This window comes from Salvelinus alpinus, chromosome 24 (assembly GCF_045679555.1).
Source record: "Salvelinus alpinus chromosome 24, SLU_Salpinus.1, whole genome shotgun sequence".
NCBI lineage: Eukaryota > Metazoa > Chordata > Actinopteri > Salmoniformes > Salmonidae > Salvelinus > Salvelinus alpinus.
The window spans coordinates 13,078,553-13,105,398 of NC_092109.1; the positions used below are offsets into that span (position 1 = coordinate 13,078,553).

Below are 26,846 nucleotides of genomic sequence, written 5' to 3' on the forward strand. Positions count from 1 at the left end.
ATCTTTGTTCTCCCCAATTATAGGAATGAAACCGGGTACAGAATACGGGATTGGTGTGACCGCAGTGAAGAACGAGAGGGAGAGCCTGCCTGCCACTACAAACGCAGCCACCGGTGAGAGCATACGTCAACACATTCTCATAGGATAGCCACTGTTCAACATCTGTCCAAATACCCACCACCACAGTGACCACACACACTCTGCAGCTGTAGATTCAACTTTCAATGCAAACACATCATTATCAAATCAAATTACATTAGTCACATGCGCCGAATGCAACAGGTGTAGACCTGACAGTGAAATTATTATTTACAAGCCCCTAACCAACAATGTAGTTTAAAAAATAAGAATAAGAAATAAAAGTAACAAGTAGTTAAAGAGTAGCAGTAAAATAACAATAGCGAGACTATATACAGGGGGTAACGGTACAGAGTCAATTTGCGGGGGCACCGGTTAGTCGAGGTAATTGAAGTAATATGTACATGTAGGTAGAGTTATTAAAGCGACTACGCATAGATAATAACAGAGAATAGCAGCGGCGTAAAAGAGGGTGGAGGCAATGCAAATAGTCTCGGTAGCCATTTGATTAGATGTTCAGGAGTCTTATGGCTTGGGGGTAGAAGCTGTTTAGAAGCTTCTTGGACATAGACTTGGAGCTCCGGAACCGCTTGCAGTGCGGTAGCAGACAGAACCGTCTATGACTAGGGTGGCTGGAGTCTTTGACAATTTTTAGGGCCTTCCTCTGAGACCGCCTGGTATAGCGATCCTGGATGGCAGGAAGCTTGGCCTCAGTGATGTACTTGGCCGAACGCACTACCCTCTGTAGTGCCTTGTGGTCGAAGGCCAAGCAGTTGTCATACCAAGCAATGATGCAACCATTCAGGATGCTCTTGATGGTGCAGCTGTAGAACCGTTTGAGGATCTGAAGACACATGCCAAATCTTTTCAGTCTCTTGAGGGGGAATAAGTTTTGTCGTGACCTCTTCACGACTGGTGTATTGGACCATATCAGTTTGTTGGTGATGTGAACACCAAGGAACTTGAAGCTCTCAACCTGCTCCACTACAGCCCCGTCGATGAGAATGGGGGCGTGCTCGGTCCTCCTTTTCCTGTAGTCCACAATCATCTCCTTTGTCTTGATCACGTTGAGGGAGAGGTTGTTGTCCTGGCACCACACAGCCAGGTCTCTGACCTCCTCCCTATAGGCTGTCTCGTCGTTGTCGGTGATCAGAACTACCACTATTGCTTCATCGGCAAACTTAATGATGGTGTTGGAGTCATGCCTAGTCGTGCAGTCATGAGTGAACAGGGAGTACAGGAGGGGACTGAGCACGCACCCCTGAGGGGCTCCTGTGTTGAGGACCAGCATGGCGGATGTGTTGTAACCTACCCTTACCACCTGGGGGCGGCCAGTCAGGAAGTCCAGGATCCAGTTGCAGAGGGATGTGTTTAGTCAGGTTGGTCAGGATGTAGGTGGTGAAAGTTGGGCAACAATGTGAGGCAATATGAGGCAAACATTTATGGTTTTGAAGGTTCTGATATTTCCAAGTGGTTTGGCACAGAAACTTGTAAAAAGAAAGTTAAAACCTCAGGACTACATGGAGCAGATATGATAGAAGAGAATGAAATATGAAAGAACTGTACTATCCACTTTTGAAACACAAAAATTATGTTCTGCCTTTTACTATCCTATGAGTTTACTAAAGGCTTGATCATTGCTGATTGAAAACTTGACCACTTTCCCCCACAGATCTCGATGGGCCCAGGGACTTGGAAGTGAGCGAGTCCACAGAGACAAGCATGACCCTGGTGTGGAAGACACCCAGAGCCAAGATCACCATCTACAGGCTGGTGTACATCTCCAGGGACGGTCGAAGGGAGGAGGTGGAGGTCCCTGGAACTGCCACCACCTACGTCCTGAACAACCTGACCCCCGGCATGCTGTACACCATTACCCTGGTCGCTGAGAGGGGCTCAAAGAAGAGCACACCCGTAACCCTGTCCGCATCTACAGGTGAGGGTTCAAACAGGATCTCTACAACTGACTCCACCTTCATATTGCAAGGCACAAATATGTGTGGGTGATCCGTAAAGAAAATAGTTTTAGTTCTGTTCCAGGCATGGATAAAACCATTGTATCAGGTGGGAAACATTCAACATGCTGAGTGCTAAATGTAAGGATCCTGTTGCACCCACTAACAGTTTTGAATTGCATTTTATAATCCTAAGAGAAACATAAAGAAAGATGTCTTCTCTTCTGGCTTGGGATGCAATACTTCACCAATCCAAACATATGTCAGAACACAAGCTCTTTCTCAGATACATACCAATATTTGACAGAAGAATGTGGAAAATTACTTAGGGCAACGGTCCGGAAGATGTAGGCTATAACTTACTTTAACTGGGGGGCAGAAATGGATAGCACTGCTGTCAACAGTAACAGTGCAGTAAGACACTGAGGTTAACAGTGCAGTAAGACACTGAGACTAACAGTGCAGTAAGACACTGAGGCTAACAGTGCAGTAATACACAGAAGTTAACAGTGCGGTAAGACACTGAGGTTAACAGTGCAGTAAGACACAACCTCTAAAAGCTCCCTTATCTGAATTTGTGCATTTTTGTTTCTGTTGAGGCATCTTTAACATTTTATTTAGCCAACCCGGTCCCTGAGTTTACCACTGTCATATGATCGGAGGACAATATCATTAGCTTTGTGTCGTTAGACGCCACAAACCCAGACCGACAGATCTCAGGGATTGGGTTGAGCTCGAGTATGAGCTGGCAGATCTGACGGTCTCAGTTGTAACGTCCAAAGGATTTGAATTCTCGTGGGAACTGAAGGCACATGTTGTCTATGATAGTTATGTTGTAGAATGTAGAGACAATCTGGGATTATGGGTATTAAAAGAGGTCCATCTCTGTGGAGATGCCACCAGTTCTAGAATTCGAGGCCTGAGGGAATCCACTGATTATTGAGTAAAGCTTTATGAGTAAAGCTTTATGGAGGAAGCAAAGGTCCTTGACACTTGAAGCAGTCACAGTTACAGGTATACTGTGTGCTTTTCTTTTGGGCTGCATGCTTTCAGTATGATATATATCCCTTTGTTGTTGAAAGATCTCTCATTTTAAATCTACCTGGATAACAAAAAAAGATTTGAACTCTTCGCAAGAGTTGCGAAGTTCAAAATCAAGCCTTTCATGTTTTGCATGATGGTATTGCAATTTTAAACTGCATTAGAGCAGACAGTACGCATGGCAATTCTTTACAAAATGGCCATTTGGCTTCATTCCATCTAGTCACTTCTTGCATGCTGAGGATGGCACTCCTAAAACAGAGAGTGTTGCTTTCAAACTATGAAGAGGAATCCATGCCATTTCTATTCCATAGAAATTCAGATGAAGGATCTTACTAAAATTGGTAATAGCAAATATAGCAATGCATACCGTGATTGTAAATGCTGTAATTTGCAGGGCATCAATACGTATGGGTTGTTTAAAAACACCTTGTGAAAATAGAAAAGTTGACACCTTAGCTGAAGAGATAATGCATTAAGAAAACACGTCTTCCCCGGAATGGCTATTTCAGTGGTCACAACCACTGTTTCCCTGCAGATCAGCATGTCATTCAGAAAAGTTGATTAGACTACATTTGCACACCAATTTACTCCTTCATTAGCAATTTTAAAAGCAACCATTTGCGCTCTGTAGGTATACGCCAAGTTCTGAAAAATCCATCCACCTCACTGTCATTGCTTGCGCCCCCATTCACATTGCATTTTCATCCACAGATGTTCATGGTATTACTTGCGAAGAATAATGTTATAGTGTACTTTGCATCTTGAACCAACTGTAGAGGTCCTGCAGCAACAAGACTCTCAAATTGAACCCTATGGTGTTTGACCAGGGTCCTGTTCCAATATCGACATTAGCATATTAGATAGTGCTTACTGTATGTATAGATATTGGAACGCAGACAAAGCCGTAGGATAACTTTGGCAGTGCATGGCTTCTTCATCTGTTTGAAGTGTACTGGGTACTGTCACTACGGTGGACTACTCAGAACCTTCAAAAATTAATGGCCCTCGTTCAGGGGTCATTAATGCATTAGCTGCTCAGTGTAAATGTACGTCTCTGATGCATGTGGATGTTTATGGTCACTGACAAATGAACCTGCACAGTGCCATAGAGAGAAAATGGTGATGAATGCAGAATTATCACTTCCAAACCTCAATAGGAGAAAGTTAGTCAAAAGGTAATGAACCTTTTGTTACTGTAATCAATCATTGTGTTTGTGTGGCTATTTATGTTTCAGCTTTTACTCCACCAGTTATTTATTCTATCCAGATCTTCTTCACACAGGTTAACCACTCTTTTTGTTTTTCTTCTGCCTTCTAGAGGTTACAGGTTACACTTTTAATCATTTTGGATGTACTTTGATTTAGCACCCAAGTCTACCTCTCCTGATGTAGTCGCTCTGAATGTCAAAAGTGCTCAGGCGACACAGCCTCCTGACACAGGAGCTGTTCATCCAACAGTCCTTCCCCTGGCTCCTCTGGTCACAGAGGGGCCTCCATCTCCATCTCTGTTCTCCACAGGGGACCTCCTATCTGGGGCTGAACCTGAACCAGAGGGCTCCAGCTCCAGCCTGGAGATTCTAGGGGACCGCCTGGTCAACCCCAGATGAAGCCGTTGATAGCTTTTTGGTGGAGGTGAATGCTCTGTCAGGGATGGCACAATTTCATGTGACCAAGGTACCAGGAAGTGCCAAGATGGCCAAAATAGAAGGCTTGTCACCTGGGACATTGTATGGGAAGTTGGAGGGGTAGCAGTCTCTGCCTCTTTATGCTTATGTCAATACAGGTACACATAGCAGTGATTCTTTGCTATAGACATCCATAGCCATCGGTCATCTCTCGCTCTCTCCATCCCATCCCATCCGTATTCATTTCATACATCATCTGATTCATCCACCTGTCTTTGTATTCATGTGTTCAGTGTCATCAAAACTGACTAACAAAGTTCTGCTGAAACACATCACAGTTTAATCCCTGCAATACATTGTATAGTTGATGTGATATGTCAATATAACATACTGTATATGGGATATACAATATAATATGATGTGAAAAATCTATTTAGGATATATTTCACATATATATTTAATTGACTCTACCATGATCTGTTTCTCTGCTAGAGGACCTGAGGCCTGTGGTGGCCAACCTCACAGTCTCTGACGTGACATGGGACAGCTTCAATGTGTCCTGGACCCCCGAGGACGGGGAGTTTGAGAGCTTTGTCATTGAGGTGACAAACTTACAGGAAGGTTTAGAGAGCGAGAACCTCACCTTGTCTGGTGATGCCTTCAGCCTGGGCATTTCTGGCCTGAGTCCTAACACCTCGTATAGGATTGGCCTGTACGGGCTCCACAAGGGCTCCTTCCAGGAGCCGGTGTATACCGAAGTCACTACAGGTACCTGCGAATGGAGGTGTCCCCCAGGGTTCTGTCCTTATCGCTCTTTCTTATTTTTTAAAATCTTTCTTCCCTGTGCCTTTTGATCAGTTTTTTTCTATTCCAGTTGGGATCTGTGGTGAGCCACACACACACACACACACACACACACACACACACACACACACACACACACACACACACACACACACACACACACACACACACACACACACACACACACACACACACACACACACACACACACACACACACGCAAGCGCGCGCACACACACGCACACACACCTCTGCCTGTTCCCTTTCACACTTAAGCATTCACAGCACTGTACTTAGCAAGCAAGCGAGATCACTGACATAACCCTTCAATTTTGCCTTTTATCACCAATGACAATGTTCCATTCTAACAACACCATTCCATGTGCCATTCTTACCCACCAGCCACTGTGTCAGTCTTGTCACCACAGGGCAGGGTGCTGGGCATCACCCACACAAACCCTTTAACCAAAACAAGCAAGCTGCCCGCAAGTGACCAACCTGACCCTGTCTCTCCTTGCCCCATCCTCACATTTTGTGCATGAAGCCCTCCCCTCCTCCCATTAGATGTATTGCAATAAATGCAAAAGAAAAACAACCAACAGCCCACCACCTTAAACAGCGTCCATTCATCCTTATACCATAAATCCCCCCCATCCTCATAGACTGAGTCATTAACCTTGATAGCTCATTTGCCTGCTGGAGTCATGCCTTAACTGAGTGGACAGAGCGGCTGAGTAACCTGGGACGTTCTGGTCACTCAGTTAAGGCATGACTCCAGAGGGAGGCGTATGTGATGAGTCAAAGTTAGTGCAGAAAGGGTAAATGCAGAGAGATGGGTAGCTATTTGGTTAACTATTTAGCAACCTTTTGCTTGGAGGTAAAAGCTGTTCATGGTCCTGTTGGTTGCAGACTTGATGCATCGGTATTGCTTGCCATGCGGTAGCAGAGAAAACAGTATATGACCTTAGTGGCTGGAGTATTTTACACGTTTAGAGCCTTCCTCTGACACTGCCTGGTATAGAGGTCCTGGATTGCAGGGAGCTCGGGCCCAGTGATGTACTGGGGCATACGCACTACCCTCTGTACTGCCTTCGTTCGGATGCCAAGCAGTAGCTATACCAAGCGGTGATACAGCCAGTCAATAGGCTCTCAATGGTGCCGCTGTAGAACTTTTTGAGGATCTGAGGGCCGGTGCTAAATTTTTTCAGCGTCCTGAGGGGGAAGAAGTCTTGTCTTGCACTCTTCATGACTGTGTTGGTGTGTGTGGACCCTAATAGATCCTTAGTGATGTGGACACCGAGGAACTTGAAGCTCTCGACCTGGTCCACTACAGGCCCCGTCGATGTGAATGGGGGTCTATTTCCTGTAGTCCACGATCAGGTCCTTTGTCTTGCTGACGTTGAGGGAGAAGTTGTTGTCCTGGCACCACACTGCCAGGTCTCTGACCTCCTCCCCATCATCGTTGGTAATCAGGCCTACCACCGTACTGCCGTCGGCAAATTTAATGATACTGTTGGAGTCATGAGCGGCCACACAGTCGGGGGTGAACAGGGAGTACAGGATGGAACTTAGCACAAACCTCTGAGGGGCTCCTGTGTTGAGGTGATGTGTTGTTGCCTACCCTCACCACCTGGGGACTGCCCATAAAGAAGTCCAGGATCCAGTTGCAGAGGGAGGTGTTCAGTTCCAGGGTCCCTAGCTTAGTGATGAGCTTGGAGGGCAATATGGTGTTGAATGCTGAGCTGTAGTCAATCAACAGCATCCTCACATACTGTAGATGGGAAAGGGCAGTGTGGAGTGCAATAGAGATAGCGTCATCTGTGGATCTGTTGGATCGGTATGCGGCGAATTGGATTGTGTTCAGAGTGTTGTGACCAGCCTTTCAAAGCATTTAATGGCTACAGATGTGAATGCTACGGGGCGATAGTCATTTAAATAGGTTACCTTCGCATTCTTGGTACCACAGGGACTTTGGTGGTCTGCTTGAAACATGTAGGTATTACAGACTGGGTCAGGGAGGGGTTGAAAATGTCAGTGTCACTTGCCAGTTGGTCAGCACATGCTCTGAGTACATGCCCTGGTAATCAGCCTGGCCCTGCAGCCTTGTAAATGTTAACCTGTTTGAAGGTTTTACTCACATCGGCTACGGAGAGCGTGATCACACAGTCGTCCAGAACGGCTGGTGCTCTCATGCATGGTTCAGTGTTGCTTGCCTCGAAGAGAGCATAAAAGGCATTAAGCTCGTCTGGTAGGCTCATGTCACTGGGCACCTCGCGGCTAGGTTTCCCTTAATAATCCGTGATAGTTTGCAAGCCCTGCCACATCTGACAAGCATCAGAGCCAGTATAGTAGGATTCGATCTTTGTCCTGTCATGATGCTTTGTGTTTGATGGTTTGTCGGAGGGCGTAGCGGGATTTCTTATAAGCATCTGGATTAGTGTCCCAATCCTTGAAAGCGGCAGCTCTAGCCTTTAGCTCAGTGCGGATGTTGATTGCAATCCATGGCTTCTGGTTGTGATATGTATATACGGTCACTGTGGGGACGTCGTCGTTGATCCACTTTTTAATGAAGCCGGTGACTGATGTGGTAAACTCCTCAATGCCATCGAATGAATCGCGGATCATATTCCAGTCTGTGCTAGTGAAACAGTCCTGTGGCTTAGCATCCACTTCATTGGACCACTTCTGTATTGAGCACTTGTACTTCCTGTTAAAGTTTTTGCTTGTAAGCTTGAATCACGAGGCTAGAGTTATGGTCAGATTCAACAAATGGAGGGTGAGGGAGAGTTTTAACTGTTTCTCCCTTTAGTGAGCGAACCAACAGTTGGCAATCTGTATGTACGTATCTTACTTAACGTCCGAGACTTTCTCCATCTCCTGGAATGGCACTGAGGGAGAGATTGGCGGTTATGTCCTGGATATTATTGATTCTAACTGGCTGAGGAAATCAGATGAATATAGCATTTACCAAAATGCAATGTCCCATGTCATCACAGGGCTAAGGCCCAGTACTGACTATATACAGTTGAAGTCGGAAGTTTACATACACCTTAGCCAAATACATTTAAACTCAGTTTTTCCCAGTGGGTCAGATGTTTACATACACTCAATTAGAATTTGGTAGCATTGCCTTTAAATTGTTTAACTTGGGTAAAAAGTTTTGGGTAGCCTTCCACAAGGTTCCCACAATAAGTTGGGTGAATTTCGGCCCATTCCTCCTGACAGAGCTGGTGTAACTGAGTCAGGTTTGGAGGATCCTTGCTCGCACATGCATTTTCAGTTCTGCCCACGAATTTTCTATAGGATTGAGGTCAGGGCTTTGTGATGGCCACTCCAATACCTTGACTTTGTTGCCTTTAAACCATTTTTCCACAACTTTGGAAGAATGCTTGGGGTCATTGTTCATTTGGAAGACCCATTTGCGACCAAGCTTTAACTTCCGGACTGATGTCTTGAGATGTTGCTTCAATATATCCACATAATTTTCCTCCCTCATGATGCCATCTATTAAGTGCACCAGTCCCTCCTGCAGCAAAGCACCCCCACAACATGATGCTGCCACCCCTGTGCTTCACAGTTGGGATGGTGTTCTTGCAAGCCTCCCCCTTTTTCCTCCAAACATAACGATGGTCATTATGGCCAAACAGTTCTATTTTTGTTTCATCAGACCAGAGGACATTTCTCCAAAAAGTACGATCTTTGTCCCCATGTGCAGTTGCAAACCATAGTCTGGCTTTTTTATGGCGGTTTTGGAGCGGTGGCTTCTTCCTTGCTGAACCGCCTATCAGGTTATGTCGATATAGGACTCGTTTTACTGTGGATATAGATACTTTTGCACCTGTTTCCTCCAGCATCTTCATAAGGTTCTTTGCTGTTGTTCTGGGATTGATTTGCACTTTTCGCACCAAAGTACTTTCATCTCTAGGAGACAGAATGGGTCTCCTTCCTGAGCGGTTGTAAAGGTCTGGGTGTAGCTGGTGCAGAGGAGTCAGGCGCAGGACAGCAGAGATGAGTAATAAAAGTAACTTTACTCAAAATTACCAAATACATGTAGTAATACCAAGCCCACACAAAAGGACCGAAATACATAAAACAAACAGCACAAAAACCACGGGGAAAACAGAGGGTTAAATAATGAACATGTAATTGGGAAATTGAAACCAGGTGTGTAAAACAAAGACAAAACAAATGGAAAATGAATAGTGGATCGGCGATGGCTAGAAGGCCGGTGACGTCGACCGCCGAACGCCGCCGATCAAGGAGAGGGACCGACTTCGGCGGAAGTCGTGACAGCGGTATGACGGCTGCGTGGTCCCATGGTGTTTATACAATTGTTTTTCTGAGGTCTTGGCTGATTTCTTTTGATTTTCCCATGCTGTCAAGCAGAGGCACTGAGTTTGAAGGTAGGCCTTGAAATACATCCACAGGTACACCTCCAATTGACTAAAATGATGTCACTTAGCCTATCAGAAGCTTCTAAAGCCATGACATCATTTTCTGGAATTTTCCAAGCTGTTTAAAGACACAGTCAACTTAGTGTATGTAAACTTCTGACCCACTGGAATTGTGATGCAGTGAATTATAAGTGAAATAATCTGTCTGTAAACAATTGTTGGAAAAATTCATTTTTCCAACAAAAACTTTGTGTCATGCACAAAGTAGATGTCCTTACCGACTTGTCAAAACTATAGTTTGTTAACAAGAAATGCTAGATGCTAGTTCAATACCCGTGCTGGCTGGGAGACCTATGAGGCGACACACAATTGGCCCAGCGTCATCCGAGTTTGGGGAGGGTTTGGCTGACCGGGAAGTCTTTGTCCCATCACGCTGTAGCGACTCCTGTGGCGGGCCAGGTGCATAGGTCTCATAGGTCTCCCGGTCACAGCCAGCACGGGTATTGAACTAGCATCTGTAGCAACACAATTTGCATTGCGATGCGATGCAGTGTCTTAAACCACTGCGCCACTCGGGAGGCTCCATCCACAAAGTTTTTAATGCGTATCAATTGCCATAATCAAGCAACATCAAAATACTAAAATACAACTTAAACAGGACTCTTAAAGAATTAATTTGAAATGTTAATTGTATTTTTTGATCACAGAACAACGAGAAAATATGGAAAAATAAATAAATAATGAAATGTTAATTATATAAAGCAGACTGTGTAATAATCTGCCAGAGAGTAGCCCCAATCGGCCTGAGCCCAAAGTAATACATTTGGGCCAGATAACTCACACCGGAATCGGCCCAAGCTCATTCCCTGCATCCTAGCCATAAGAAATACTGCCTAAGGTGGCCCAGACTTGGGCCACATGGCGTCGGCCGAGTCTGACTCTCAGCTGAGTGCCCCGACTCTCAGCCGGAATCGGCCCAGATCCACTGTGCTAGCTGGGATGGTGATGCCACCATGGAAGGTCAAAACTCCCTCCCACCAAAACAGGTGGAAATTTCAGGTGGTCTTTTCAAACAGTTCTTAAACTAAAAGGGCATTATCATAAATTTCACAATTTCACTATATTTTTCCAAACTCATAGTGTGGAAATATATATAAAAAACTGAAAAATCTAATTTTTGACTGCACTGGTCCTTAAAGATATGAGTAACTTACATAGTACCTGTGAGGGCACATGATAAGAGGGAAGGGGTATGGCGCCCATGAGAAATACCGTACAGCTCAAGGTCGTAGTAAATGGCGTCTACTAGGCCAGTGAAAGTCATTTTACGGACCTCGCCAGACGATGTGAACTCCAGGGTATCGAACAGATGTTCATGGTGACCTGACCCGGATAATAAAGTCATCAAAGTGACCGGCCTGTGTGCCCCAGGACAGGGTGAAGTTATCTGGGCTAGAATCCGACACAGCTATTGCGCCCAACTGTGGGACAGCCTCTGGACAAAGATAATAGTGATTTTCAAATAGTGGAGATGAGGAATGTGATATAAAATCTGAGATGATCTTTTTGACAGTCTTCTCCCCATCCTCCACGACAGTGAAAGTCTGAGGTAATGTTAGAAACAGCTAACCTGGACAGGCTCTGCAGCTACATAGGAGAGAAAAGTCAGTGAAGTGGCACAATGTTACTGTCCTATTTTTCCCTCAATGATCTGTTTTCCTTTTAATCCAGTCTCATACACTTCAAGTGATCCAGGTTATAATGGATGCGATAAACCAGGATGCGATAAACCAGTGGGGGGAAACCAGTGGGGTGAAAGAATCTTCATACATTTTTAACACACACAGGACAGACAAATCACTACATTTCCCTTTGCTTAGAAGGTATTTTTGACCATTTTAATTGAAAACAATCATAGTAAGGTACTTTTTTGTTACCCAGAAATAATTTGATATGAGATCAAAACGGCTGCATTGGACCTTTTAAAACCTATTTTGAAACACTGACAAGGCAGAAATGTGTGCCCCAGTAGCAAAATAATTGATAATGACCTCTCCAGGGACACAGCCAAGTTTAAGAGGGACTAATTTGAATTGTGTGTTCCAGTGAACATTACAAAAAGGTCTGTCTGGACACAATATTCTTTTATGAGAATCTTCACTTTAGCGTTTCAACACCCCCTTGTCTGCATGACATTTTACAGTTTTATTGTGAATTTAACACCCATTTATAAACATGATATCAATATATTTTGCTATGTGCATGACTAGATTCTGCTTATTGAATTTGGGTTACCTTTGCAATCATTGCACACATCAACTACCATATGTATTCTAACCACGTCTTATCCTTCCCCTATTCGACCATAACCACCCCTCCCCCCAAAAAACTCTCACTCTCTTCAGCATCCTTACCCAAAGTTGAAAACTTGACTATTTCAGCGATCACCTCATTCGGCTTCCTTGTGTCCTGGGAGCCGCCTCATCCTCGACAAAAGGAAGGGGCTCCCTCTGCTTTTGGCTTCAGCCACTTTCACATAGGGCTGTCAGACAGGCTGGCTACTGGAGGCCCAGGAGTTCACTGTCCCTGGCAACCAGAGCTTCCTGAACATCTGGGGCCTGATCACTAGCATAGCCTATGAGGTCAGGCTTACTGGGGTGTCCAGTTCTGGGCTGGTCTCCCGACCACTGACCACAGTGGCTGTGACTGGTACCACCCACAGAGGCGGCATGGCCGTTGAAAATTAGAGGTTATGAGCCCCCTTTCAATTTGTAGGATAAAAGATATAGATTATTTCACACGCAATTCATTCAAATACATTGAATTTGGTGCTCTGGCCACACTACACACTGTAGGCCAAATTCTGAGATATACTCAAGTAACACAAGTAACTTGAAAGGATAGTTCACCCAAATTACAAAAGGACACATGGTTTTGCATTTGTGGCTCAAATCCCATCCAAGTCATGGGACCGATATTAGCATTTTTCAGACATCATGTGTGACTTTGGTGAGCTTCACAACCAATTTGAGATACTTTCGGATTATTTAGACATGATGTGCGAAAAATGCTTATATCGGTCCCATGACTTGAATGGGATTTGTGCCACAAATGCTAAAACATTAGCTTTTGCAAACCGTGCCAGCGAAACTAAACCAAGGCATGGATTGCTGTTATACCTTGTCTATAGACTGCTTAAAGGGTAAGGAAACCAGTACAGTATGTAATTTTGTGATTTGGGTGTCCTATCCCTCTAGGATTTGGCCCTGTACAGAGGTGCTTCTCCATCACAGTGAGGTGTCATTGGGACAGCTTGTGGGATCGGTCACCATACAGTTGAAGTGAAAACACAGGTGTACTTTACTTAGCCTACTGTTTTGATTCTGATGACAATTAAGCCATTAGACTTAATTGACATATTCAATGGGGTGATTGGTTCCCAACTTGAACTTTTACTGTAGGCCTATCACAAAAACGAGTAGCCTTTACACTGTAATCTTCTGAGAAAGGATAAGAAATTGATGCCATAAATTCCTTGCTTTGGTAGAGAACCCTCAACACACAACCCAACTCACCACCTCCAACATTTCTCATCCTTTTCCAGAGTGATCTGATTACTCTCAATCTCTTCTTCATCCTCTTCCTTCTCCTCAAGGTTTTGCTTGTGTTTTCAGTTTGAAGCTTCATTGTTACAGTGAAGCAGTGCGTGGTGCTCTGCCTTTTCCTCTCTCCAAAATATGAAAACGTGTTTTTATATTTTAAACTGTGTTTTTCCTCAGATTCATCATAATGTGACGCTAAACTTTACGGTGTAAAGGATGCTGTTTTCAGTGGACGCATCACTGTCACATCACTAAGAATTGCCTGACATAATCAAGCAATATCTAAGTTTCACCTGTAAATATTAGACTGATAAGGCATTAACAAAACCAGTCTTTGTTTCCAGTTGAAAACGTCAGAGGATGGTTAGGAGTTAGCTCGCAGATTGTAACGAGCTAACGCTCCATTAGCATTATAGGTTAGGTACTGTTTGGCGTAGCCATGCCCTAGGGTCCAGTCTGGAGCGTGAAGTCAGGAGTTCTGCTTGTTGGCTTCTGCATAGAAACCTAGTGGTGCCAAAAGCCTTGGTCTGCCCTAGAAAGCCTATGTTTATTATGATCGCCAGAACAGACTCAAACATTTTTTTTAGGCGGCCATTTTGGGCTCTAAAATGTGTCTATTATGATCAAGTTCGATCCCCACGGTGAATTATTTAAAAGTTTACTACAAATTGAGATATTTAATTAAATAATGATCCATTCTGAGCACTACATTTGTCGTCACATTGGACAATGTGCTGACACAGACCAATCACGGGCCGGCAGGCTAAGAGGAGGCTCCGGGTTGACTCTCTCAGGCAGGATGAAAACGACTACATTGACCATGATCCTTTTGTTAGTTACGGCCACTTTCATCATGATTCTTAGCAATTGTTTTGGAGCCATTCAGCCCCATTCAGCAATATGGCGCACTTCAAATTCAAATACTTCCGGCTTCATGAGCCATTGAGAGTTTTCCATAGGAATACGTGGATAACTGCAGCGCTATCACTATCTCCTGGATTTAATGTCTATGGGCGTAGCAGAGAATTTTTGACCAACCTTAACTTAGCGATACTTCCTCAATTCCTCAACTTTCAAAACGTCCACGTCTAGTTGAAGGGGGTTTGTTTTGAATTAAGAAAATTAAATAATTTATTTATATATATATATATAACGATTGTTGAATTTATTATCTAGTAAACCTATGCCATTCACCTGGATTTCGCTTACAATAGCAGATGTTCCAGAATAGCCTTAGCCAAATACATTTAAATTCAGTTTCACAATTCCTGACATTTAATCCTTGACTGATTTAGGTCAGTTAGGATTACCACTTTATTTTAAGAATATGAAATGTCAGAATAATAGTAGAGAGAGTGATTTATTTCAGCTTTTATTTTCTTTCATCACAGTCCCAGTGGGTCAGAAGTTTACATACACTCAATTAAAATTTGGCAGCATTGCCTTTAAATTGTTTAGCTTGGGTCAAATGTTTTGTGTAGCCTTCCACAAGATTCCCCACAATAAGTTGGGTGAATTTTGGCCCATTCCTCCTGACAGAGCTGGTGTAACTGAGTCAGGTTTGTAGGCCTCCTCGATCGCACACGCTTTTTCAGTTACAGAATGTAACTTCCAACTTCAACTGTATCTACTGTTTTTGCCTTTTTCAAGCCATTGTTTTCTGGACCTTATAAAGGCTCCTCTAGCCTTTTCCTCATAAAATGTATCTAGTTGATACTGTAAATCATTCAATTTAGCTTTCACATTAAGATCAAGATGCTCAATATCTGTGATATCAGCAATGTACTTAGAAAGCTCAGCTACCTAATCTCCTCCTTAAAGCAAGCCGTTTCCCATCAGTAACACAGGCTGAACGGATTTTACATTTCAGCAGTTCCCAGTATTTCCCATTTCTGCATTAGAGGTAGCTAAATTCCAATAAAAATCAAATGGATTATTGAATTTAAAAAATTTAATCATCATGAAATAACAATGGGTTATTACATTTCCAATAACCACCAGAGTATTTATGTTCATCATTAATGCACATTCTTACAGTCAGCCATTTGACTTTATGATCCGTCAGGACTGCTGGCAATATTTTTACCTCTACAGTGTTGGGCTCAAGGCTAGAGGTTATCACCCACAAGTCAATTCTTGATTGTACTGAACGATTTCTATTGCTCCATGTGTACTGTTTCTCTTTTAATTCTCCGTATGTCAATTATGGGGTTTTAATTCTCCGTATGTCAATTATGTCCAGGCTTTGGCAGAAATTCACCAATTTGTTCACACCAATGTTAGGCCTATGGGGCAATCTATCAGTCTCATTATAATTAACCATATTAAAATCCCCACCAACTATAATCTGACTGGATGGATAATTTCTCAGAAGGCTTTTAAGAATTTCCTCAATAAGTAAGTCATTTGGAGGACTAGAACAGTATCCATATACATTACACAACACAAATAATCTGTCCATATGGTTGATGACCGCTACTACCCAATGTCTATTGGAGTCCATTTGAATAAACAAAAATGGCCCATTGAAATTGTGTGGTAAAATTGTAGCCCCAGCTGAGTGATTAGTCCCGTAGGCCAAGAAAATGTCACAGATTTTTTTTTAAATGATAGTCCTCTTTGCATTAATGTGTTTCTTGAACGAATACAAGATCTCCGCTGCAGTCCTTACAAAACAAAACAAAACGTTCCACTTCAGCAGGTTTCGTATCCCCCTGGCATTGATTGACATAAACTTCAAGTCCATATATACAAAATAGAAAGGGAAATCCTATGCAATCTCTACTCTACCCTCTCCTATAAAAAGGTGCTTCATAAATATATTAACAGAAGTCTTACCTTGTAAACAATAGCAGCACAATTCAAAACTAGAATGCTCAGTATGTTGTTGGGGAAGGGGCTACCTTGTTAGCCTATTGACGGATCAAATCACTCAGGTCAAATTTATTTTCCTGTCGACGAAAAAGGCTCAGATTCCCCTGTAGTGTCCACCCTTTCTTGATTTCGGACCTGTCGGACGAGAGGCCACAACTTTTCCCTTGCTGCCTTGTCTACTGCAGTCAGGTCCTCACCGAATTGAAGTTCTCTCTTTCAGAAAGGTGCTTTACTTTGCTTTCTTCCAAACTGCATCTCTTGCTGTGCGGAAAGTAAACTGGATAAGGATCAAGCAGCAGTCGATGGCATTTCACTTCTTCCCAATACAATGAGCGACATTCACAGCCATGTACATATATCCTTCGGGGGAGTCCGGGGCCACACGGTTACACATGTCACTTACTTTGCGCTTTACATTCTAACCCTGGTCCTCGGGGACACCATAAAGCCATAGCTCCCACCTTCTCAGGTATCGCTCTGCTTCCAACAATGCTTTTGCATGTCAGCCATGGTCTTCTCCTGTGCAGTACACATTTAAGATCTTCGATACTCTTGTATGCATGATCCAGAGAGGTCTCGAGATCACCGATTTTTTTTTTATGTTGACCTGGAGTTTGCACAAAGACATTTCTTTCTGTGTATTTTTGGGTGCAAGGCTATTGAGTGGAGTTTCTGAATCAACTGAATTTCCAGATTCCTCAATTTCTTCTGCTGAGGAGTCAGGTGGCGGTTTCTCTCTGGTTTATGAGTGGTCAGCTAGCAACTGCATTCTCCTCCCTTTGCTCTTTCGCGCATTATTTTCTTCCACTTTGCCAAGTTTCAGATCAAATTAGCAGTCTACTGAGCGTTCTCTGTTGTGTTTCCTGTAAACCGAGTTTTGTTACATTTAAGTAAGTTTGAGAGGGATAAAAGTTAAGGTTACTCTGAGCAAGACAAATTATTGTCTGCACTCGACGCCATCTTCTTCTCCCCCCAGAAAATTCAATAAATGTTTTGTTCCATGAGGTAATCCAACAATGTGTACATCGCCATCTTGTCTATCTTCAAAACCGGTGTTGCTCTTCTCTCAATTTTCTAAATTCAATCGAACCCCATGCAATTAGACACAGACGTTTGGAAGACATTGGTTGTCTTCCAAGTCAGGAATTGAGGAAGTATCGACAAGTTAAGGTTGGTCGAAAAGTATCTGTGCTATGCTAAACAGTACCTATCTAATAATGCCTATTCACCAGGTAAAATAGAGTAACGGTCTGACTAGGCAATATTTTTTATAGCTAGTTAGGCCTTTGGACCAGGAAAACACAGACAAATCAACATGCCATTTTCAGCATGAAATGTCAGTTGACCTATCCACTCATTTGTTTCTTTACCTTTGAATGCACTGAATGTAGGACTGGCTAATCCTTGGCTTGTTACAACAATAATGGAGAATCGTGGGCCTGTAAGTGGATGTCAACTTGCTAACTGACTTCAATAAATGTCTCCACAACCATGAGCGTGTCTATTTCTCAATAAAATATCAAAGGAATGCAAAGCACCTTGACTGTGACCGCACGCTAACGATTTGAAAGCATGGCAGAGTGGCGGCAAGTTAATGAGAATGTAACCAACAACTGGTATGTCTACTCACCTTTTCCGTCTGATCGCCAAAAGGATGCCTTCCTCAATTTTGCTTTCTAGTAATTGGATGTATGTTTCTCGACAAATGTGACAAATTGAAGTGTTTTGCGTTTCCAACCAGAGGCTGAGCCAGAAGTGGAGCACATGTTTGTCTCGGACATCACATCAGACAGTTTACACCAGGCCTCGATTACGGATGAAGAAATGTTTGATAGACTTGTGATCAAAATTAGGGACTCCACAAAGTTTGAGCATCCACAAGAATGAAATGTCCTCGGTGATGAGCGAACCAAAGATTTAAATTTAACAGGACTCACCGGCGGCACCGAGTGTAAAATCGAGCTGTACGGTGTTATATTGGAATGGAGCTCCAAACCAATTACCGGTGTTGCTCGGACAGATATTTTAATAGAGGATCTATTGTGCCAAAGCACAATGTGGTCTATATCTCACACAACTTTTAACTGTCTGGTTTTTCTGGAAACGGGTGTCTACAAGAAACAATAGGCTACTGTTCTTTGTTTGACTGGGTTTTCTAATAATACATTTTGTTTTGACTGGTTTTATTTTTTCAAGGGGTATGCCTTCAAGGAAATGTCTTAATTGCCACTGATCATTCTTTGATGTGCTAATAATCCTAGGCCTGCTGAGCATACTTCAGGGTTTAAGGGGCATTACAATTGGTTTTTCATGTTTCTTTTTCCCCATTTGATATTATTTTCAGGAATATGGCGACACCATCTTTTTTTGCATTCGATCTGTGGTGCTTCTTATGCTTTAAATGCAGATCACATTCCATGTGTTTTGATGCCCATTGTAGATTCATTTTCATTGCCTATACATTTTACTGATTAAACTGGTTAAAGAGTTAAAGACACATTCGCTTTTTTGCAGCATGTTCGACAAAAGTTGAATGTACTGGTATTCATGCATCGAAATGTACTCATTAAATGTACTCCCCTTGATAGCCTATAATAGGGATGTATGATATGCACCACTGTTGATATGTAGATTGTGGGTTGCAGCACATGTTTCAAACCAACTCTGGCTGGGGTGATTGTGGTGGGCCTTTGTATGTTTTCAGGAACTGTGTTTTCTCACTGGAATTTCATGTCTTTCTGGAGTTATCATTTTAGCAAAGTCTTTGAGTACATTTGTGTGCTTTTCTGATTTCTCACTGCACATATTGACACACCATAGGCAATAGGACTATTGCATCAAATAAACTGACCTCAGTAGAATCGATTCCTGATCAAAAACCAAACTCAAACAGATCAATCTAACTTTTGTTGTTTTTGTGCTTGCCTTTTTAACCCTGACCCCATCGCCGTGCCAGGCCTGGGCGCTCCAAGGGGCATCCGCTTCTCTGAGGTGACCGAGTCCTCGGCCATAGTCCACTGGACCATGCCTCGTGCCAGAGTGGACAGCTACCGCATCATCTATGTGCCCCTCCAAGGAGGTGAGTGAACAGGCTTTAGTAGTGACAGTGAAGTCTACCCATTCTAATAAGGATATTGGACTGCATTTATATAGTACTTTAGGCCTCAAAAGGGCTTAATGTTGGATGGGTTAGGAGGACTTTTCTCTCTAATTTTCTCTCTAATTGGACAAAGCACTCCCTCTAGTGGAACATAGGTTTCTTTACACAATCACAGTAGTCTCTCCAACTGCTACCAAGGGAGAGAAAGGAAACTATTTACTTGAAGTGGATTTAACAGTACAATTTAACAAAAAGGAAATCTGTTATTGAAAATTGATTGACTCTTGAGTAGAAGAATGTAATGTGACAAAAAAAGCAATATTTTCTCTCATCAACAGGTAGCCCAATGACAGTGCTAGCGGATGGGACTGAGACCCAGGCCTTGCTGCCTAACATGTTGCCAGGGGTGACCTACCAGGTGACCATATTCTCCACGAAGGGCCTGGAGGAGAGTGACCCAGGGACAGACACCATCACCACAGGTGTGTGGGACTTCTGTTTAGCCTACATTTATATCAATCTGAATTGACCTTTTACTAAATACATGAAATTACATATACATTTACATTAAAGCCACACTTCTATGATGAGAATAGACAGAAATGTCTGGGTCATACATAGACATTATGAGCCTTTCATAATTCATTAGCTTTCATACATTCTTACTCAGTAGCAGATATAGTACTTCTCTACTTGTCCCAACCAGTCAATTATTCCATGAAAAAGTATCACACCATTGTATAGAGGCAGTCGTAGTGCCATTGCGGTAAACCATTTTACAGACACACAGGCAGTCATGAGTCATGACTGCAGTAAAATTCCACGTGACCATTGAGTCACGATAATCTCCTTTATGCACTCTGGACATGCTTTTGTAGTGAGTATCCAATTTGCTAACGACCATCAGGTCCATATCACCGGGCACTCAGGGCTCTATTGTTCCTCTAACCACTCTGACGTCAATGCAAATGCTTTCGAAAATCATATTTTAAACACATATCATCAGAACAGTAGGCCTACAGTGCTTTTAAAACTCATCCCACCGTGATGATCAATTTAAAGAAAGAAGTTCAACAGCAGGTTGAAACGGTGTAAAACATGGTCGTTGTGGGTGTTGTTTCAAAGCCTAACAAAACGAAATGGACAGCGCTTTCTAAGGTGATGATTAATTCAAAAACACACATATGCATATTATAGCTTATGCATATGCATCGGCTTATGAGCCCTAAAAGAATACTGTATTAAAATGATGATTGTGCCGTTATACAATACATAGTCTACTGCATATTACGCATGGCAGAAAAACATAAAACAAAACTGACTTAAGATGTCTTTGGTACATAATTGGTCTAGCCTATACTCCAAAATCAAACAAATTTGAGTAATTGCCTTTGAGTGTGAACTGTGTTATTATGCATACTGGATGGACTGGTTACCTTGTGCTACGCTCCAAAATGTGTATCCATGAGTCTGGAAGAGAACGTATAGCCCTAGGCGATGCTGTTGGTTCATTGATTGCGCAGGGTGGTTTACAGTTAGCCTACAATTAGTGAATTTGTATTTGATAATGAATAGCCTAGTAATAGGGCATTTTTTAATATATTTTCATTATTCATTAAGTGACACATTACCGTTAGCTATAGGCCTACAGAATAGCTCCCCTTCATGCGTTTCCATCTCCTCCTCTCTCTCCTGTGTTACTTTCTCGAGCGCGCAGGCGGGCTGTCAACAGTTTAGTGAAATATGTTTTGTTGCGAAAACATGTTACTATCGATGTTCCCGAACAGATTTCATTTGGTTTCCCAAATTAAGCACTGGGTGGCAGCAGGACTTATAAGCATACTGTATCTTGTCAGCTAAATGAACTCGCCTACAGCCTATGTCATGGAGCATAGACAGATACTGTAACATAGGCCTACAGTAAGCCAAGTCATATTATTTTCTTCTGAAATACATTTTCTTCATATCACAATGTTTCTTTGGAGCTGACTAAAAATAAATAATGGATTTATTGCGATGATGTAGCCTACATTCAATTGATTTATTAGACTTTTTTTTAAATGTAGATGTTCCAAAGGCGCTCATCAGTGGCTTGTATGGGTGGAGGCCTGTAGATGCTAAACATATTTATGTTAATTAACGGTACATTTGCGTGAGACCGGCAGTCGTTTGCATGGCAAGAAGCTGCTGACAAAATGTCATGACCGCCACAGCCCCAGGCAGTCGCAAGTCACAGTATTGTCAGTACACACGTTTGTTTGCTGAAGCTGTTGTGGCTGCTGGCCTGTGTCTGTAACAAGCCTGTGTGTTTTCCTCCTCCGTAGCTCTGGACAGGCCTCAGGGTCTTTCTGCTGTCAACGTCACTGACACGACCGCCCTGCTGCTATGGCAACCCACTCGGGCCAATGTCGATGGCTACGTCATCACCTACAGTGCAGATTCAGGTGTGTGTTTCGCAAGAGTCCCAAGGCACAGATTGCCAGGAGCCGACCTGTATTTGTGTACATGATGTATCTATCGAAGGTATCCCTCATCATTAGCCAAATAGACACAGCACAACAGGAGTGTTGGTAGTGGTAACCTAGTGGTAACACTGTTCTCTGTCCTCTGCTGTCTGCAGTGTCCCCAGTGATGGAGCACGTTTCTGGGAACACAGTGGAGTTTGAGATGGGCTCTCTGGTCCCTGCCACCCATTACACAGTTGGGGTATACGCCATGAGGGAGGCACTGAAGAGTGGCACCACCACCACCGAATTCACCACAGGTAATGCTCCAATTAGATGCTTTATACATGAGCATTGGGTCTGATTTTCAATCAAAAATCTAACTCTGTGTGTAGTATTTTATTGTTCACACACTTGATTCTGTGCAGTATTGTATTGTCCATAAATTCAATAATAAAGTAATAATAAAATATTTTGCATTTTGCAACACGATGATGTGGCTGGTGACATTTTGCCTCTTGAAAGTCCAATATCTTGAAAACTTGACTGCTCACATGCAAAACATGTTGCTGCTGTATCAACAGTGGACTAATGAAAAACATACCAAAAGATAGTTTTGAGTGGATTCTCCCTTTTACATGTGTTACATATCATATGTAACACACGTACTGTATATGATCCTTTCTCACTTTTTTGTCTGTAGATGTGGATTCTCCTCGTGACCTGGCAGCCAGTAACGTCCAGACAGACAGTGCCACTCTCACTTGGAAGCCCCCGCGTGCCGACATCACCGGATACGTCCTCACCTTCACCTCATCTGACAGCACAGTCCGGGTACGTAGGTCTTTATATGAGTCAGCACACTCTGGCTTCAATTCAATCAATCGCCCGTGGCTATTTTACAGGTACATTTTCCAAAGTGCTTTACATGATGAATAAAGATTGATTTGATTTGAATTGAATACAGGAAGTGGTTCTGAGCCCTACAGCCACATCATACAGCATGACTCAGCTGAGTGCCACTACCGACTACAACGTCAGGCTACAGGCCATCGCTGGAGCCCAGCGGAGCCGCCACGTCACCACCGTCTTCACCACCAGTAAGTAGACTGCTACACCCCATTTTCTACTCCTCACAGCTTTGCACTGCATAGGAAATAGGATATAATTTGACAACTGCCCAGTGTACTGTTTTTGACAACTGTTTGTGTGTACGCGTGCCTTCTTGCACGTACGTGTGTAGTCGGAGTGTTGTACAGATACCCTAAGGACTGCTCACAGGCTCTGCTGAATGGAGACACCACCTCTGGCATCTACACCATCTACGTGGGAGGAGAAGAGAGCCAGCCCATCCAGGTCTACTGTGACATGACCACCGACGGAGGTGGATGGATGGTGAGGAATGCACACACACACAGGTCTAAACACCAGGTTTGATTGGATTTACCTTTACATGTTTGTGAAAGCCAAAGACACCAGGGCTTGTATGACAGGTCCTGTGAACTCTCTTTACAGGTGTTCCTGAGGCGCCAGAGTGGAAAGCTGGAGTTCTTCAGGAACTGGAAGAATTACACTGGTGGCTTTGGGGACATTAATGGTGAATTCTGGTTTGGTGAGTCCACATCTCTCCACCCCTCCTTGTGTTTCTCTTTTTATTCAGCGTTTGTGGCCCATGCAGGAATCAAACCACAGTCCTGGTGTTGCATCACCATGCCCCAGCCAATTGAGCCATCAAATCAAATCAAATGTTATTGGTCGCATACACAAATTTAGCAGATGTTATTGCGGGTAGAGCGAAATGCTTGTGTTTCTAACTCTAGCAGTGCAGTAATATCTAACAATTCACAACAATACACACAGATCTAAAAGTAAAATAATGGAATTAAGAAATATATAAATATTAGGACAAGCAATGTCATAGTCTGGAGTATAAATATATTAAAGTGACCAGTGTTCCATAATTAAATTGACCAGTGATTCCATGTCTATGAACATAGGGCAGCAGCCTCTAAGGTGCCGGGTTGAGTAACAGGGTGTAGCCGGCTAGGGACAGTGACTAAGTTCAGGGCAGGGTACTGGGTGGAGGCTGGCTAGTGATGGCTATTTAACAGTCGGATGGCCTTGAGATAGATGCTGTTTTTCAGTCTCTCAGTCTCTCTGTCCCAGCTTTGATGCACCTGTACTGACCTCGCCTTTTGGATGATAGCGGGGTGAACAGGCCGTGGCTCGGATGGTTGATGTCCTTGATGATCTTTTTGGCCTCCCTGTGGCATAGGGTGCTGTAGGTGTCCTGGAGGGCAGGCAGTGTGCCCCCGATGATGCTTTGGGCAGACCTCACCACCCTCTGGAGAGCCCTGCGGTTGCGCGCAATGCAGTTGCCGTACCAGGCGGTGATACAGCCCGACAGGATGATCTCAATGGTGCATTTGTAAAAGTTTGTGAGGGTCTAAGGGGACCAGCCAATTTCTTCAGCCTCCTAAGTTTGAAGAGGCTCTGTTGTGCCTTCTTCACCACACTGTCTGCATCTGTGGAGCATTTCAGATCGTCAATGATGTGTACAACAAGGAATTTGAAGCTTTTCACCTTCTCCACTGTGGAACCGTCAATGTGGATGGGGTTGTGCTCCCTCTGCTGTTTCCTGAAGTCCACGATCAGCTCCTTCATTTTGTTGTTGTTATTTTTCTAGCACCACTCCGCCAGGGCCCTCACCTCCTCCCTGTAGGCTGTCTTGTCATTGTTGGTAATCAGGCCTATTACTGTTGTGTCGTCTGCAAACTTGATGATTGAGTTGGAGGCATGCGTGGCCACGCAGTCATGGGTGAACAGAGAATACAGGAAGGGGCTGAGCACGCACCCTTGTGGGGCCCCTGTGATGAGGATCAGCGTAGTGGAGGTGTTGTTTCCTACCTTCACTACCTGGGGGCAGCCTGTCAAGAAGTCCAGGACCCAGTTGCACAGGGTGGGGTTCAGACCTAGGGCCCCAACCCAGGAACCACAGAATAGCACTGTGATGTAATTTCCTGTTGTTTCAGGTCTAGCCAACCTCCACAAGATGACAACAGCAGGCCAGTACGAGCTGCGTGTGGACCTGAGGGACAACGGGGAGTCGGCCTATGCTCAGTATGACAAGTTCACAATCGCAGAACCCCGTAGCCGCTACAAGATCCACATAGGAGGGTTCAGTGGCACAGCAGGTAAGGACAATGATGATAATAGCTTTATTTACTAGTGTTCCTGTATAGAACATCAAATCAAATCTGGATTTTGTTCAACTCCATTTAAGTATCCCAATACACTTTACAGTAAACTGTATAACTCTGATTGACCTATTCACATTTGTTCACACCAGTCACTGTGTGCCCCGTATTTCCTAGGTGACTCTATGACTTATCACCAGGGCCGGCCCTTCTCCACGTATGACAATGACAATGACATCGCTGTCACCAACTGTGCCCTGTCCTATAAGGGTGCCTTCTGGTACAAGAACTGCCATCGTGTCAACCTTATGGGAAGATATGGTGACGATAGTCACAGCAAGGTACGGAAGCCATCTTTCTGCTTCACAAAATCAACGTGTGTTGTGTGTGGGAGTATTATATTCTGATCAGAGTGTGAAACAAGATTATTGCAGGCTTGTAGTTATACTGCGGTGTGTAAAAAAATTATTATCTTTTCAGGGTATCAACTGGTTCCATTGGAAGGGACACGAGCATTCAATACAGTTCGCCGAAATGAAGATTAGACCAGTCAACTTCAGAAACTTTGAAAGTCGAAGGAAAAGATCATAGACTTTATACTGCCCTCCTCCCCCCTAGCTCTCTCCAAGCCCCACCCACCCACCCTCCCAGGAGCATCACCCCTTGACCCTCTTTTGACCCTCAATCTTCAGTTCACCAAGTCGCACATCAAGCAAGGACAATCATGTTACTGAATGTGTTTTTATCCAACTAGCTGTCACTATTGGGATGGATACGTTATACCAAAAACGGCACAATTTGACTTTTGTGTGTTTGATTTATTTTATTGTTTTTGTTCATTGGAAAATGCACAAGCAAAACATGGCTCCTTATAGGTCCAAAGATATTTGAATATGCCGATTAGCAATAAGGCATATTGATCATGAAATGTGAAACAATGAAAGGTGATTTCAGTTACTATTTTTACAGAAGGGGTAAAAAGAGTCCTATTCCAATTTTGACACTCGCTCTTACATTCTAATCTCCCACACTTTCACGTTCTTTCTCTCTGGCCGTTGATTGAAAAGCTGTCTGAGCATTCAGAACCCATTGTACATTACTGCAGTCGGCACAGTTGAACTTTTCAACTAGCAACATTTCAGTGAAACGTGACAATAATAATGTGGCTTGATGCCACATCCCTCAGTCTTCCTAAGGAGGTCTGAAAATAAAGCTATATAGGTTAACAAAGTTCCCCTCTATTCATACAGTAAATCCTTCAACAGACTTGAGGGAAATACCGACTAAATTAGGCATAATTTGTTTAATGTTGAGTGATTGATATTTAGAATGACATTTTCTATTATTTCCAACCGATTTGAATGATGTTCTTGAGAAGATCACAGTAGGGGTTTGAACCACGGATATAATTGAATACCGGTTTAAATTATGCTTTAATTCTGTTTTCAACTGAATGAAAAACAGATGTCTATATGTAACCCTCGATACAATAAAAGATACTTTGTTAAAAAGTGTCAGCACTTTTTTTGGCTGCCCATATCAAATTTACCAGTAACCTTTATATACAGTACCCGTTTTCCATTAACAGCAGATGGCAGTGTTGAGTCTTCATGTGTCATGCCTTCATCATAAGAAAAGTACTAATCAGTATGCAACGTCTCTCAGATTGAGAGTATATAGATACTCTCAGATTGAGAGTATATTAACTAATAGGTCTACAATTTAAATA

General features: G+C 43.3%; 1 protein-coding gene across 2 annotated transcripts in view; it reads left to right on the forward strand.

The window, feature by feature from the left end:
• The window catches only part of LOC139552195 (tenascin-like), a 59,891-nt gene extending 33,263 nt beyond the window's left edge, over window positions 1–26,628 (forward strand). The window contains exons 9-22 of one of the 2 annotated variants that reach the window (XM_071363662.1): window positions 24–113; window positions 1,751–2,014; window positions 5,195–5,470; window positions 19,333–19,455; window positions 19,815–19,958; window positions 21,801–21,920; window positions 22,097–22,240; window positions 22,624–22,754; window positions 22,888–23,020; window positions 23,164–23,315; window positions 23,436–23,532; window positions 24,953–25,114; window positions 25,295–25,458; window positions 25,598–26,628. In XM_071363662.1, the coding sequence (XP_071219763.1) occupies window positions 24–113; window positions 1,751–2,014; window positions 5,195–5,470; window positions 19,333–19,455; window positions 19,815–19,958; window positions 21,801–21,920; window positions 22,097–22,240; window positions 22,624–22,754; window positions 22,888–23,020; window positions 23,164–23,315; window positions 23,436–23,532; window positions 24,953–25,114; window positions 25,295–25,458; window positions 25,598–25,708 (2,111 nt within the window). In that variant the 3' untranslated portion in view covers window positions 25,709–26,628. The remainder of the gene's footprint in view (window positions 1–23; window positions 114–1,750; window positions 2,015–5,194; window positions 5,471–19,332; window positions 19,456–19,814; window positions 19,959–21,800; window positions 21,921–22,096; window positions 22,241–22,623; window positions 22,755–22,887; window positions 23,021–23,163; window positions 23,316–23,435; window positions 23,533–24,952; window positions 25,115–25,294; window positions 25,459–25,597) is intronic. The other variant, XM_071363663.1, reaches the window with a different exon arrangement.
• The last annotated feature ends 218 nt before the right edge of the window (window positions 26,629–26,846 follow it).